At 36.5% G+C, this 17080-nt stretch overlaps 1 protein-coding gene across 1 annotated transcript; it reads right to left on the bottom strand.

Annotated features, from left to right (window-relative positions):
• Positions 1-4950: 4950 nt before the first annotated feature.
• LOC139131782 (protein ABHD18-like) lies at positions 4951-16866 on the bottom strand. The gene is made up of 10 exons (XM_070698044.1): positions 16626-16866; positions 16406-16594; positions 15137-15221; positions 13750-13850; positions 13255-13333; positions 12665-12777; positions 11814-11952; positions 10496-10687; positions 8944-9740; positions 4951-8033 (listed from the first exon to the last, which is right to left on the bottom strand). Exons 2-10 carry the CDS (start codon positions 16489-16491, stop codon positions 7982-7984), a joined length of 1644 nt encoding a protein of 547 aa, XP_070554145.1. The 5' UTR covers positions 16492-16594; positions 16626-16866; the 3' UTR covers positions 4951-7981.
• Between the last annotated feature and the right edge of the window lie 214 nt (positions 16867-17080).

The raw sequence follows: 17080 nt of genomic DNA, 5'->3' as shown, positions 1-17080 counted from the left end.
TTGTGCCCTTTATGTCTCTTAATGGTGTTGTCTCTCGCACATATGACGGTGGGTGGAATCGCAAGCGTAGCGCCGAAGGCACGAGCCGCGACTACCGTAAGGCACGAGGTGTCAATCAATGTTTTCGGAATGCTCAGTTCGCGCTACGCTAGTGAATCCCCCTACCGTCGTAAGTGCGAGAGACTACAGAAAAAGCAACAAGGGATTGTCGACAGTCTAAACTGAAGTTAATTAAGAATCATGCCACAAGATAAGACAAAAATCAACTGTCTTTGAGTTTTGGGCTGCAGTGTGACGTTGTGTGAGCGAGGATGATACGTGTAGAAAAATAATAACACGAATGGAACTAATTTGGGATAATTGGATCTTTATATTTTTCAAATTTCTCAAAAATTTTAGGTTTCCTATAGCTGAATGTTGCAATATTACAGATTACTCATAAAAACAAGTGTGTAACTTGAAAAGAAATTAAAAGCAGATGCGATAACATTTGTAGATTAAATCGACATTTCATGAAAAATGGCCGGCCCTTTAATAGACTATTTTCCTCCTCATCCAGTGCGGTCAGGCATTCACGTGGTAACTCGTTCCAATCGAGCTGTTGGTTCAAACATCGGTTGCATCCAATTCCACTTTCAACTCTCTCTCTTGTTCCATTAATAGGTAAGAAAATGGTGTAAATCTAAGTTTAACCCTTTCCTTCGTTGAATGGAAATTTCCAAGTATTTCCTAAGAATTCTTGTTCACCTTTTTTGACACAAGCCCGTATTGTCCCGAAAACTTTGAATTTTTCATATTAAATGTATTTTTGTATTTCTTGGCAAAATTGTCGTCACGAAGTCATAACAGTAGCTCGTCTCGTACATTGATTTGTAATTTTTCAGCATCAAAACTTAACACGATTGAAACTAATTTGGGATAATTGGATGGTGATTTTGTTTGATGTGAGATACTACTTACATTGTTTGACATGTCGAAAGATACTGAATGAATGGGTGACCTTGAATATATTCGACCCTGGTTTTAAACACGATCAATGAAACCATTGTGAAAATTAATATTAATGGTCATGACCATTAATCATTTACGCTACCTTCCGCTACCCGTCGCCACCCGAAAATCATTTGCATAAAAATCGAGCCTAATTTTGAGTACTGGATGTGGAGAACCGATGATTGAACATACAGTTGCGGCGCTTTATACCAGGTGAACACCTGACTTTAATGGCGAACGTGATGTAGAAACCCGATCATTGTTCTGCAAACCCGATTATAAACAGCCAAAACTCCATTCCAAACTTTAAAAATAGTTTAAAACACTGAAGCTACACCAAGATGATCAATTTATCAAAAGTTCCCGACTCCACTGAAGCTCTATAACAACAAACCAAGTCCATCCAAAGTCTTGACGTCTATGTGGCAATCAAAGCCAGTGTCCTATCCTTGACACCAGCCTTTCCTGCGCCTCGAAAGTGAAAGACTTAAACTTTTGCTCAAACTTTCAAAAAGGAATATTTCAACCATTCTCTTTCAAAATCAAGAAGAAAAATCGGGGGTCATAGTGCAAGATTTGGTACCAGAGAAACAAATAACCAAGATTTACCAATATTTGGCAATTAAAAATTGCCGCCATGATTCTTGTGTTAAGTTCAACTCTATAGGGAAAAGTGAAATTTTCGATTTTCGTAAAACTAAGTACTGTAAAATTTTTCTCACACCAAGAGATTTCAAATGAACCCCCAATAGTGGTATGTCAGAAAAGAATTGTAAAAGTTTGAGAGTCCGAATATCTGCGCATTTTACCATAAATTATAGTCTACACTGGACTTGTGGTGCAAGTTGTGTAAAATAAAGTCATTTTAGAGCTATAAGGCATTATGTGAAATACTGCACCAAGGAAGCTGTTTATAACACGATTGGAACTAATTTGGGATAATTGGATTTTAATATTTTTCAAATTTCTCAAAAGTTTTAGATGCCCTATAGCTGAATGTTGCGACATTACAGATTACTCATAAAAACAAGTGTGTAACTTGAAAAGAAAAACATATGAGGTTGGAAGTAATTTGGGATAATTGGATGGTGAAGTAATGTCGATTCAGGCTGCAAATGTAACCTCATCTGCTTTTCTTTTCAAGTTACACACTTGTTTTTATTTATGAGTTATTTTAATATCGCAACATTCAACTATACGGCACCTAAATTTTTTGAGAAATTTGAAAAATATAGAGATCCAATTATCCCAAATTAGTTCCAATTGTGTTATTTGCAGATAAAACAGACAATACTTCAGCATCCAACTATCCAAAATTAGTTCCAATCGCGTTTTATGGAAAACGGCGTTTGTGGCAGTTTTTCAACAGGGCTGTATTTAAAAATAATCAGTGGGAGGGGAGAAAAGGCTAACTTTTACTGTGGCCAGGGAAGAAATTTCAGTTTTTAAAGTGGGAAAGAAGAAAATTCCCGGCAGAGGGTACTGGAAAATAGGTAAAGGAAAGGAATGTTGTGGCTGATAGAACTTAAGGGAAGATTAAGGGGTGCCACGTGTCAGCGGTGGGGATCCGGGAAAGGGCAGTGGGAGCTTGAACTGTACATGTTTCCCCATAAAGTAAAAAATGTGCCTCCGAGCATAGATACACTGACTCTCAAATTTTACAATACTCTTCTGATTCTTGGCAACCTCTTCTGATTACGACTTTCAACAGAAAGGAAATGTAAGATTTTACCATTTGATGAAAATTGGTGAAACTCTTTCAATAGAATGTTACATATCACAACTTTCATGAGCGTTTTAGCTACTATAGACTATTGTCTATAGAAGCTATTGGGATGGGTATCCGTCCGGCGTCCGTCGTCAGTCTGTATGTATGTATGTATGTATGTATGTATGTATGTATGTATGTATGTATGTATATATGTATGTATGTTCGTTTGTGAGGCGTCCGTCCACTCAAATATCTTGAGAACCGCAGTACTTACTGAATTGATATTTGTTGTGTAGATGAAAAATATGATTTTGAGAAACTTTTTTTTTAATTTTTTGATATTGTTGAAAATAGGCAAATTAATGCCAAAAAAGGCGTTTTTTGTAAAAAATCTTCTTCTTCATAACCGCTGGTCAGACAGCTTTGTTATTTGGTATACAGATCCCTGAGGACAACCCAACTTAGATTTGTTCAAATTGTGATGAAATATGCAAATCTGTATTTTTAAGGAATTTTTTTTGTCATTTTTGATCAAAATTTTACTTACATTGTATGTAATTCTTGTACTGTATAAACCCTATCAATTCACCCAGAAAAAAATAATATGATTTTAAATAATTGAATAAATTAGGAAATCATCAAAGCCAAAATAATTTTAGTGTAGAATTATCAGAAAGTTCAACTTTTTTTGACAGTTCATAGTGAAATGCTTACCATCTTGGAGGATTAAAACATGTAAAGGCAACTTTCCTGAATCCCAACTTTGACATATTCTGAACCGTCATATATTGTGCCCTGTATGTTATCTAAAAGAATTTGCTCAAAATAGTTTGTCATGATAGGGTGGTCAAATAAATAGAGATAGAGAAAGTCTAATTTCCATGTATGGTTGACTTGGTAAGGATAAAATAAAATTTCTTTTTGAGGAAAAAAATAGAGTGGTCAATTAAAAGAGTGGTCAAAGTGATAGGGTTTTTATGGTAAAGCTGGGCTGTAAGATTCCTCATGTGCTATTTATAGCAATTATGCAATCTGTGTAAACAGTGCAATGAAAGTGTTACATGATGCTTTGATGCTTTTGATGACCTTGAACTTCTTTAGTTTCAAACATTTGTCTCTTCAGTGTGCTTTCTCTGAGTATGTACAGTCTCAACTTATTCAACAGAACTTACTTACAATGTTAATTTGAAAGTTAAAATGTGCTTGGTTAATAGGATGAAAATACTGATAAAAAGATAACCAGCTTAAGATTCTGTATAACCTGACAGATATGCTGTTTTTTTATGAGAAAATCTTGATTTAAGCAAGTCTTGTTTACTTTAATTAGAATGTAATTAACTCTCGTTTATGAGCTACTATAGACTAATATAGTCTATAGAAGCTATTGGGGTGGGTATCTGTCCGGCGTGCACTGTCAGTATGTATGTATGTCCGTTTGTGAGGCGTCCGTCCACTCAAATATCTTGAGAACTGCAGTACTTACTGATTTGATATTTGTTGTGTGGATAAAATATATGATTTTGAGAAACTATTTATTAATTTTTGATATTGTTGAAAATATGCAAATTAGCACCAAAAAAGGCGTTTTTGGTAAAAAATCTTCTTCTTCATAACCACTGGTCAGACAGCTTTGTTATTTGGTATACAGGTCCCTAGGGATAACCCAACTTAGATTTGTTAAAATTGTGATGAAATATGCAAATCTGTATTTTTACGGAATTTTTTTTTCCATTTTTGGTCAGGCCATCCTGAAATGAGCTATTAAAGATATCCACCTTCTTCATCAATACATGTGTCACAAAAGGTTATTCTCTACATAACACAGCAGAGCTCTGTCAACTGTTGAGTCGCTTGTTTTTTCAAAACCGCTGGTCAGACAGCTTTAATATTTGGTTTACAGGTCCCTAGGATGACCTTAGTGAGATAATTTCATACAGTATTCCTTAGTGAGATAATTTCATACAGTCAGGAATACTTAATTTTGTATCCATGTCTATAGTAGCTTCAGGGACTTTGGCCCTATGTTTTTGTAAGGGCTTCTTTCATTTGCAATGCTGGAACCACAGTGAAACAACCAATCACTTGGCTTGTAACTTGACAAGCATCGTGAGTGATCCAATAAACATCTCTATTGGTAAACGTTGCATGTTTGCCAAAATTTCCAATTCAAAAGATTTACAGATTTTCAACAATTACAACACATTCGATAAAAGTTTACAATAATTGATGAGAATTACACATTGAGCTTGGAGTTTACAAGTTTTTTACACTTTATTTCCAGAATAAAACCTATTTATTTTTCACAGAGCAATGAACTCTTGAAATGGTGCCATGCAATTTAAAAATTCTGTACTCGTATGAAAGACAAGTTAACATCAAACAAAGAAAATGAAACATAATTGCAATATGTTGAGAATCAATAGCACTGATAATATGGCAGTTAATTTACTTTTTTATCCTTTCAAATGCACTTACAGCGTTTGCTGAGGTTTGAGAAGTTAGGAAAATAGTATTGGAACCAAGTATGATTTCTGTTGTCCTCTAAAATAATTTTATTGATATTTCAGTGGGATCCTTGATAACATGACTGGAAAACCTTGGTAAATTTTGCTGTGGTTACCAGCCTTAAGGTAGAATGTGCCTTGGGGATAGATATTCAGACTCTCAAAATTCTTTTCTGATCTACCACTTGTGGGAGGGTTCATTTTAAAGTTCTTGGTGTAAGAAAACTTTTCACTGTCTTAGATTTTTCGAAAATTGAAAATTTTATTTTTTTTCCTCAGAGTTAACACAGGGATGACAGCCATTTTTAATATCGGTAAATCTTAGGTAATTTGTTTGTCCAGTACCAAAATTTACAAGGTGACCCCAATATTTATTCTTGATTTGGAAAGAGGATGGTTGAAATATTCCTTTTGGAAAGTTTGAGCAAAAGTTTATGTCTTTCACTTTCGAGGCGCATACTACCCTAACACAAATGCTGCTAGCTGGTTGATGTGGGGCACTTGTCAAAAAATATTTCTTAGACTGAAGCTGCATAATATATTTTTGGTCCATGGAGATTAAATTTATTGAGCCTTGGACAATACCTCTTTCTTTCCAAAGATCCAATCAGATCACTTGGATACAAAGCTTCAAAGCTTTGTAGCTGTTAACAGAACACACAAGTAATTCTGTTGACAGTTGTTACACATGTCTGCACGAAGGCATTAATGATGGCTATAGGTTTGTTTCCTAATACACCAGTATGTGCACACGTGTACAACACCTGCTATAGTTGACAGATATTTACCAGAATACTGTAGGTTATACAACTTGTACATGTAGTAAGTGCAGGGAGCTGAAGGAATTTCTATAGCACAAGCAAATTACCAAATTACCAACTATACAGATTCTTACATACAGAAAGTCTGAAATCTTATCAAAAATTTCATACAAATATGACATTTCACACATGTATTCTGTATTTTAACTGCTGATGTGCACCGTGCTAAGGAGGTTATCTCTGATTGGCTAATTGTCACTATTCACAGTGACTTAGGGAGTCTATTTGTATTGTTTGAATTATAAAGTAAGATTCAGCTACCCAATTGGATAACAGCTTCTTAGATGCTGCACATTAGCCCTATTTTATTGATCATCTGACACGATGAAACAATTTTAGAGGCTGTAAAACACAGGTTGGTATTTGCATGGTATTTAGTTGCAGATATAAGACCCAGTACCTTTCTGTGAAAATTGTCACATTCTGCAGGAAATAATCACTGAGCTATTGAGAAAAGTGAGGTGACTGTTCACACCAAAGTGCTAATTCAGCCATAGATAGGTCTTGTATCCTCAACCAAGTACCTGAGTTTACCGTATATAACGTCATTACAAGTATGTAAAAGTTGACGTCTGATACAAGCATGTAGACAGTAGAAGCGAGACTGTGTATGATACAAGTGGGCAATACTTAATATTGCAGACAGTATCTGGGCGATCAAAATTTCTTGTGAGTTGAGAGGCCTCACCACTCATTAATCTAGAATACAGCATTACAAAGCCCCTTGGATGGAGGCTGTTGCTCTATTGCTGCATGGGCAAGTTCTTTGTCGTTTGGCTCATACAGGTAGTCAAGTAGACAGCATGGATCAAAATTCCCCTAAAGCTGTCAGTTTGACACACAAGGCAATTTGAATTCTCTGAATTTCAGAAGAAGTTAGAATTTACAGGTGTTCTGCATGCAACAAATTTCATCATGCCCAAGTGAATATATGCTTAGATTTTCAATCTCTAACACTATTTCCACCATGTCCTTCATGAGAATACAAACCCTGGTTTCAGCCAACCAGATGGCTGCTTTCAGACAAAGCACATCATCTATAAACACTTGAATATAAACACACCCAAAGGGTGTGTTTATATTTCAAGTACTCGATAAATGCAAGCAGATTTCAGAAGACTGAGCCTCATATTCTTTGACTATACATGTATATCACATGGATAAAAAACGGCATCATGTACTTTCCAGTTGCAGTTTATTCACAGAAAGTTTCATTGTCAATGACATTGAACTTGTCAATGTCAAATCATGGAATAATTCTTACACTCTGAACTCTCCAGATTGATTCATTTGAAGACTTTTTGGAGAGTTCTGTTCTCACATTCACTGTTCACATCAGTTACACCTGCAAACCTATAAAGTACTGTAAAACACTTTGAATTAGCTGCATGCTATTTTAGCATTTTCAGATTTCCATTGCAATCAACAAGACGTCAATTTAGCTAAAAAGACATCATCACCAGCATCTTAAATTAGCAATGACAGACTTGGTTACAGTTGCTGGAAAATGATGCAAGTTAAAAAGACATGTTTTACAGTATTCCTAAACCCAATAGGCAATTGGCATTGATATAAAGTTATATCCGTATTAACAGTCCTTGTACTGAACTGATAATCAAACTGATTATCACAGGACAGTCAATTACACATCCGATGTGAAAAAATATTTCAACAAGAAAGCTTCTGTACTTTTGATACCAGCAATTCAGTTGCTGATCATAGATGGGAAATTTACATCCGATGTAACAAATGATTTCAATAAGAAAAGCTTTGTGTGCTTGGTACTGACAATCCCAAACGCTCATCACAGAGAGCAAATTATACATCCAATGTAAACAATCCTTTCAATTGTAAAGCTTGTCTGCATGGTACCAATAATCCACACACAGCAAATTTATACATCTGATATGCAATATCTATCCAACAAGGTAGCTTGATATGTTTTGCTTGACTCAGGAATGATATTTATCCGTCAACATCTGGAAGGAATCATGGATGGCTCGTCTGAAATGTGACAAAAAAGGGAATAAAAATACATGAAGATTCCTTCACAAGTGGTTCCTTGTCTTTCATCGTACAGGTAGCTAGAATACAGCTGTGTGCTACCTCAATGCTCTCATCATCAAGTATAGCTCTGTGATACGAAAAAGGCCACAATGGCCAGCTTGAAAAGCATTATGGGATGGATAAGTGGTACATGGTAAGAATGGAGAACAATATATGCAAGATAAAAATTTGCTGAAGCAATTTCTTTGCATCCTTGATGTTTTGACAAAAGGAAAAAAATTCTGGGAAAAAGTATGCAAGCTCTGCCTATCCCCCTTTTAGTGTCAAATCTTGGAACACAAAATACAAAATATGCCTGTCCTAATTTTGACAAACTTCTGCCATTATCAGGTAATGGCTCCTCAGAAGTGTATCCCTGTGAAATTGCAAGTGCAATTGAAAATGTACTAATTTTGCAGATCTCTGTTGAAGATAAATACTTTAATCTCAAGCAATATTACTACTGCTCATAACAACATCAACAGCATAGGCTAGAAATGATGGGTTTAATTATTGACTTTGTTGTGAGTGTTTGAATGCTATGTCATAAAATTTGGAGGAAATTTAGAGGCGTGGAAGAAAAAATAAAACATTGCTTGTCCCCCCTGTTGTCCCGCAAAGAAAATAAAAGGAACAATAATTTTTGCTCTCTGACCACACCACGACACAGAGTATATATCTGATGAAAGAGAGATGATATGCTTATAATTTAAATTGGATGATCAAAATAACTACAATGTCATATTTCCATGGATAAACTGCTGGTTAATTACTAACTCACATAGCTACAATGTGGTGCTAAAGAAGATCATGTCAAGTGAGGAAACTTAAGCTGTATGGCAACCAACATCAAATTTCAAGTACCCACCTGAATTCATTGGTTTTCCACAAGGCAGCATGGATATGTCCACAGTCAAGGTACCTCACCTCGCAGTCAGGCCAAACTTCTTTAATGCTAGGCACGTTACTAGTGGGTACGTAAGCGTCTCTGATTGCTGACACAACCAGTACGAGACTTGTGTCCACTGGCTTTGAAAAGTTCCCCACAAAAGTGGCCTCATCCATCACTCCACGCATGAATTTCATGGTCTCCTGTGACAAGTATTCATGCCTCACACGCTGAGCTTCAGATTCTGACTTCTTTCTATTCAACTTCCCCGGTAATTTGAACTTTTCAAAGATTCCCCGTCCCTCCTGTGTTTTGGTCTCTTTGGTAGCTTGCACATTTTCTTTTGTTGTATTCTTTGGCTTTGGTTTCTTGGATTCCTTTCCTCCATCAGAACTCTCCGACTTCCTCTGAATCCTCTTGTCTTCCCTGGATTCAGGATTAGGGCTTGCTCCACCGACTGCATAAGACGGATTTGTACCGTTCAGTTTTAGGTTTTGTTGAGTTTCATTCACAGCAACCTCATGCATCACACTTTGCTGCAGTTTCAGTTCCTTCAGATGTATTTCTGCATCAGCGTCACTGGTGATATCAAACATTTCAGGACGTTCATCGATGGACTGGCTGTGGCGCACACTGATTCTATCATTCTTCACATTTTCTTGATCCTCATTCCCCGGAGTGTCAGTTGAAGATTTCTTATTGCACATTTTCTTGAGTTGTTGAACTTTTTCAGAATAGTTCCTCACAAACTCTTTTCCAAGGCGGAAAGGGTTGCTCTGAAATAACAAAAAAAATTCAGCTGCCAATTATTACAATTTTTCTCTATCCATTAAAAATACAACAAAGGCGAATCCACTTTCATTTATCTTATTATGAATGAAATACAAAATGCTGAATCTCTGTTGACGTCATTCATTTGAATATATGTAATAAGATTCAAAGAAGATAAGAAACAAAATTTCACATTTTGGATTTGCTAGTCAATTAAAAATCCAGGTGTTACCTTTTTGTGATTATATGGTATTGTTTGCCATGGTAAAATTGTATGACTACAATTGTTCTACTCCGGAATAAAAAGGACGCGATGCGTACGCCGTTCTACATACTCAGTACGCCCAAATAATCACGTGATGCCGGTACAAACAAACCCACATGTGTACTGAGCGCGTATGGAAATACATGTACGTCTGTGCGCGTTTGCGCACATGGCTTTGTTTGTACCGTGGTCGATTCGAATTCCGGGTTTGGCCTATTGTATTGATGCAGAAAGATAAGAAGATGAAGGGACACAATGCACACTCCAGAGTTGAATGGGAAAACTCTCCTTTTGCTTTGGGCTGGTGAAAATATATCATTTACAATCTATTCTTTACAGAAGTTTTAAACATGTTTATACTCAGCCCAAAATTTACAAACATCAACGATGTATGAGTTTCTCAATCTGGTGGCAAGGAAATTACACTCAGCATTATGATGGAAAGCAGTGAGTGATAAAGATACATCTGTTCAATGAGAAAGAGGTTCTACTCACCCCAGGAGAATGCAGTAATTTCCAGATGCGTTCTTCATATTCTGGATGACACTCATATTGCGTTTCTAGGAGTCGCCATGGTATCGACTGTGAAAAGACTCCCTCGGTGAACACTGGAGTTGCGGTACTCCAGGACAAGCAGGGAATCAATGCTACTGGCTTGTTCCAACATGTTGCTGCGAGAGATGCCATCTGGAAGAGAAGCAAAAGGTCTGAGTGTCCAGATGAGATCCACAACACAGTAAATATTTGAACACATGATCCACCCTCCAGTTAGGAGAAAGATCTACACTACATACAGTCAAACCTGTTTCAGTGAGTCACCCTTACAGAGCAGGTCCCCTCTTTATGCAAGTTACCTTGCAGTCGTCCCGTGGCATTTTACATGTTAAAGGTCCCCCAAGAACAGCTACCTGTCTTATGTGGTCAGTGGCCATATGGAATTGCTCCAATTTGGAACAAAACCTGTGTATAATGGTCATCATATCAGACTTTCAATGACCTCTGCCAAAAAAAGGCTTTGAATGCAAAACCAAAAGATAGATCTACTATTTCAATGGACTTTACAGCCACAAAATTATTCTTTCAGAAATTAATGCATGTATCATGATTTTCAAGAGATTTATGATATTGAACTTTAATTATGTTATCTATTTATTAAGTCATCACTCAGCACACCACCTACACTGAAAGTAATGCCACTTCCACCCTCTATAGAAAGGCCACTTCCATACAGTGGTCACTTTTTCTCGGTTCTTGGGGTGACCACTATACAAAGGTTGGACCTTACACCAAGACTGTGACTTCTGGTATTGTCATGTAGTAAATTGAGAGCTTGACCAAATGACAAGGGAAAACTACTTTGTGAGACAGTTGAATGTAACCAAAATGTGGTTTCAAAGTAAGGAGCTTTCAAGTGATGAAAAGACACTTCAACATATATGATTATCCCCATCTGTAAAACCTGTCTTTGGTGATCACAATTTGCATGGGATAAATTTAAAATCTTTGTTGCCATGAAGAAGAGGTTTTCATTTGACCATTGATCACAATGCACGTTCTGCGATAAAATAAATTATCTGCAATGTCTCACAATTCAATATTCAATAATGGCCTGAAATATGTGTCATAATTTAAAAGTTAATAATGGAGCTGAATTATTTGACAAAAATTTATTGGCATTTGAGTTTTTGCTCTGAAAAAGTAACTCAATATTGTGAAGCGATGAAAATCTTTCAGAGAATATTTTACTTTTCATGATAGTCTGTCACTGATATATATCATCTGCTATGCACATGAGTTATACACTGATACTCACATGACCTCCCATGGATATTCCAGTCAGTCCAAGTGGTCCAAAACCTTGCTTCTCACACCAGTGTAGCAACACTGATGACTCTAACATCAAAGCACCTCCCATCACAAATAGATCACTCACATTATGCAAACTTGAACGTCTGCGATCAGAAATGTAAGGTAAAGGAAACGGCACTGAGCAATAATGGACTCTATGAAAGCAGGTACATTCATCAAATATACAGTGATTTGTAAAAATTTACATAAATTCTGAATACTTTATGGAATGTTCTCCTTTTTTAGTGTTCGTTACTGTGCTCAGATAGACAAGGCCTGGTATTTGTTTTTATAAGGAAGTACAACTATTATTCAAGTGCACCTATTATTCTTTCTTGATGTATCAATGATGTGCACCATACCTGAAACATAAACATTTACATGGGCGGCATCTACACACTAAAACATATTTTAACTGAAAAGGAAAACTATATCCCAAAGTTATCAAAATGTAAATTTTCATCTAAATATTCCAAAATTTTACCAATACTGTACAATACTGCATCTCTGACCAAAATAAACGATGAATATCAACCATGTCCGAAGGTAAAACAAATGCAGTAACAAATGAAATATTAAATAAACATGATGACATTAATATGGTAAAGGCTGCCCATTACTAGATGCATAACTTAAAACAGGTGGATTAAATCCCACTGGTTAATGTGGTATTTGCTTGTTAAGGGAGCCTATTCATGATCTGTAAATTGAAATCTACTCCCAGGAACGCTACTATTGTAATATGGCTTCTGTTGTAAGAGTGTCCTGACCCCTTCTTTATCATGAAAAGCTATCGCTATTATGTGGCGAACTTACAGCTGTTCTTTTGGTTTCCGTACACCATAGTAAGGATTTTCTAACAGTATTGATGCAATACCATACTCTTTCAGCAATGGCCGGGCCATCATGGTTCTCCTTCTCCAGTAATACTGCAAGAATATCGTAGATTATAGTATTTTGAGGATGTGTGTTGACTGAGTGAAACAGGCTGGATATGCAACATGCATGATTGCCATCTGTGCTATGGTTCGTAGTTAGACACTTGTCTGTATGACCAAAACTGATATTGAGAAAAAGCTCACAATTGAGATCTAAATTGCCATCTTACAGACATCATTTGTATATCTCATTTCACATTTTTAAGATTCATGACAGACAATCTCGTCATTTTAGAAAACTGTGGGAGGACAATCAATTTTCCAGGACTCAATTTCATTTTGTAGCAGGCTTTATAATTCCAGGACTTTCTAGGAATGTATGGCCCATGCACTGACTATTGCATAAGAGAGAAAAAAGATGATGCTCCTTCTTTGCTACCATACATGTATGATAAGACAAAACTGCAATGTGGACAAAAACTATTTTCTTGGAAATATCATGTACTGCTTTCACATTGTAATACTCACATGATCACCAGTACCGGCAAGATGAACACATACTGGTTTTAATTTAGTTTTCCATTTCTTTGGTAATATCATCTGAAACCTTTTAGGAGAAAAAGAATACTGATAAATTTGATGTTATCCACATGCCTATGAGTACATAGAAAAACCGTAAAATCTCTAATAGCTCAAACAAGTGACCTACATACGTACATCATAGTCCTGATTTATACTGACTACACTGTGACATAAATTGGCTGATGCTATCTTTGAATAATAACTGCCATACCACACACGTAAATATTGATCATACTGGTCATGATTGTTTGTCTGTGACTCTGTAACAAAATGTTTTGGAATGTTTATCATAACTCACAGAAGATGAAATAGCAAACTCTGGAGTGTCCCGTTGAATGCACCGGCGAATGCATATTTTGATGCTAGAAGATCAAATACCAGTTATACTTCCAGTACTACTCAGAGTTTTGTTTGAAAAGAACGGAAGGCAACAGTTTTTACCTTGCAGTTTCCACTTCTTTTGGCATGATGTTTGGCAAATGAACTTGCAGTGGTGATAAAAAATGGCCTTCCAATAGTCTGCATTCACCGCTCACTTCATCCTGATCAAATAAGATTAAAAATTGTTTGCTATAATGCTAAAGAACTATGCTTTAATCTGATAAGTGGCAGCAAATCACTAAAGGTCAACTTCAAGGCTGTGATATTTCAAAACACTTCAGTCGCTTGGTATATTTTGGGGTTGTTCATTAAATTTTAGCGGAAATACTTTTATGCCAACTTTGTCGATGAACATTTTGATCTGAAGCCCAGCTGCAGTCATCTTTTTGGACTACCAAATACAGTGATATCTTTAGGTCTTACCGGACCTCTTTCAGCATAAATATGGTGACAAACTCTTCTTTCTTTTGCCATAACAATATTTGAAGTACACTATCACGCTATTATAGGCAGATATAGAGGAATTTTTACAACAGTAGTGAACTTCATGACTTACAGATTTGAAAAACTGTATGTTATCTACATGTTACAGTAGTGCATAAATCCATCAAATGCATAGCAACATAGTTATGACTCAGACCAAAGTCTGTGGCAAGGGTTAATAGGCAGAAACTTAGAGACTTGTATTCAATAACAAAATAAAACTGAACTGCGATGTGATAAATTTCTTCAAAGACAGAAATAAAACTTTCAAATTTGCGAAATGTAACTGTTTTATTTCTCCACTGCATAGCTACTTGCTAGAGTATTTGAACAGTGTCAACCTGATATCACGATTCATCTCCATACCATGGAAGTATGATTAAAGGTCAACGAATGTCAGTCATATCAAAGGTCATTAAGGTCAGTCACGGGATGTTTTGCTATTGGCAATCTAAACAAAGCTGTCTCCTTAAAAATGTTCCTCCAAAGATATAAAATTTCAGAGTTATACCAAAATTCTTTCTTTACTGAGAGCCAAAATGTTGATTATTTTTGTTGCTGGTATCAAAGCCTACATTACATGATAATGAAACACAAACAAATTAAAGCATCTACATTCCTTGACCGACGGAAAACACTAACATTAATTCTTTAAATCATAGCATAAGAAAATCAAGAAATATCTTAAAGAAGGACAGGAACATTCTGCAGCTACCCTGCTGTGAGTTGTATGCATGCAGACACGTTCAGAGATTCCATAACTAGAGTGCAATGACCTTAAAGGTGAGCCACAGTTGACACGCAAAGCTGTCTTTTCTCCAATCATTTGCCTACATCACCTGACCTCCAAATAAAATCTGTCCATAATATACGTTATTCAAAATCACTTTAATACGAGAAATCCCTTTCTACTAACACTTGCATGGTAAGGTCATGAACACTTAGATTCTTAGGTTTTCCTTACCTTATCAATGTAAATAGGATAAGTTTGGTCGATTAAATGTTGGCATGTTTCCCGGTCAGCAATTACCTTGTGGAATTCAAATACTCTGGGAAAAGAAAATAGCATATTTATATCAAGCATCTGCATCTATGAAGTTTGCCATCTATTTGACAAATATTTGAAAATCCTCGCTGGCATGTGGAAAATGAGAATACTCATAACATGTTATTAATATTTACGACATTTTCTTTGTTTGAGGAGAGGTTGAGTGACAAATGCTGTGACTACCATAAGTTTGTACAAATATCAAAGCACAAAGAGCTTACTTGAGAAGTTTCACTTTTCAAAAGTATAATGATAAAACATTTAAAAGAATGATTTTACATACAACATTTTGTGTGCAGCCTTGGTGAGGAGCAGAATGTGTTAAAGCACAGACAGTAGAAAAACAGGATGAGAGGCTACAGCAAAGAACAAAAGAAATGTGAAGAAGCGACAAACTATCCAGTTTGGAATAATTATAAAAGTGTAAATCGATTTTTGCATAATGGCAAGCTGGACGATAGCCGCTGCTCGACATCTACTGTCTATGGTTAAAGTTAAAAGTATCACAAAATAATTATTAATCAAATTGTGTTTATAGAATTCTTTCTTGAGTTTGTGAATATGGGATTGGAAAACGACAAGAATGGCAGCAATATCGAACCTTATACTATTTCAAAATCGCTAATGGTCCATATACATTATTTAAAACGAAAATGCAACATTCAGGGACATTGGAGAAGAATCTAGTCATACTGCAATACTACTGTCAGTCATATGTTTTTTGCTTTCGTCCATTCAGTTCAGACTAACTGTCAATGCCTTCACAGTTATAATTAATTTGGGCTTTTATTCAAGAATAACAGTCTCTCTATCATCTTCATTACCGTAGTACTTCGGTTATGATAACGGTCTCCCCTCAATGGATGTACCACCACTGGTATTATTACGAGTATATTGTGGGAAAGTCCCGAAAAAACTTCTACACAACATTTTTTGTTTCATTCGCGGTTGTACAACAATGTCGAACTGTTGATATCCTAGCACCATAGCGGAGAAGGTACCAAACCTGGGTCATTACCTCCATGCATGCATGGAGGTGGTGTGTGACCTTATACTACCTTTATGTACAGAGCTAGAAAAAAGTCTCCGCTTCTACACCATGCCTTATGTTACAAATAACCAACGAATCATTCACTCCGTGGAACGTTGCACGTTCACGAACTCAAACTGTGAGCGTAAACTTACCTCTTCAGGCTGTCCGGCTTTCCCCAGCCTCGGGTAAAAAATTTGGTGAGCACCAGGCTCCTATAAACGACATCAAGTCTGCTCATTTTCCCATTGCCCTGTACACTGGAATAAAATACACAATTCTTTGTGTTTAAGTATACGTATCGCTGAATTTGAAATCCTGCAACATAACAACGTCGAGCTTCGCTGAGCCGCGTGATAACAACGTCGAGCTTCGGCCACTCCGATCCGCGACCCAGCTCAGAGATCGCCGCCCAGTGCAGTGTCGTCCACAGTTACTAACAAAACTTCGATATTATATTTTCGTTCTAGTGGTAACTTTGCATCGAGTTGACCGTCTATAATGACAAATTCTGCAGATGCAGATGGTTATTTCTCGCACAGCAGCATGTACCGGACGCGTGGACTTTACACGCAAGGTCATGCACTACGTAACACTCTGGTCTCACTGACCTTTGTCCAAATGTTCTAATTGCGCATGTGCAGAGCCAGATTCTGTAGCTAGCTCGAGCGCTTCTCACGTGCATGTGTAACTAAAGTGGTATTTGGACAATAGTTGAACCAGGTTGTCACATGTACCATCAATATTTTAGTTCTACATCGCAAATTCACGAAGCAAAACTTTTATTATTATGAAAATGATCGTACGTGCACGTACGTTGGTCCTATTAC

This window comes from Ptychodera flava, chromosome 4 (assembly GCF_041260155.1).
Source record: "Ptychodera flava strain L36383 chromosome 4, AS_Pfla_20210202, whole genome shotgun sequence".
Lineage (NCBI taxonomy): Eukaryota > Metazoa > Hemichordata > Enteropneusta > Ptychoderidae > Ptychodera > Ptychodera flava.
Note: the sequence above shows the minus strand (reverse complement) of the source record. Positions and strands in the feature narration are given on the sequence as shown.

What these genes read in the sequence shown, in the direction of transcription:
- LOC139131782 (XM_070698044.1), bottom strand. Translation starts at nt 16,491, where the DNA reads ATGAGCAGACTTGATGTCGTTTATAGGAGCCTGGTGCTCACCAAATTT. An exon ending in ATCCTATTTACATTGATAAG is followed by an intron (nt 13,851 to 15,136) that starts GTAAGGAAAACC and finishes TTATTTGATCAG; the next exon opens with GATGAAGTGAGCGGTGAATG. An exon ending in TTGCCGGTACTGGTGATCAT is followed by an intron (nt 12,778 to 13,254) that starts GTGAGTATTACA and finishes ATATTCTTGCAG; the next exon opens with TATTACTGGAGAAGGAGAAC.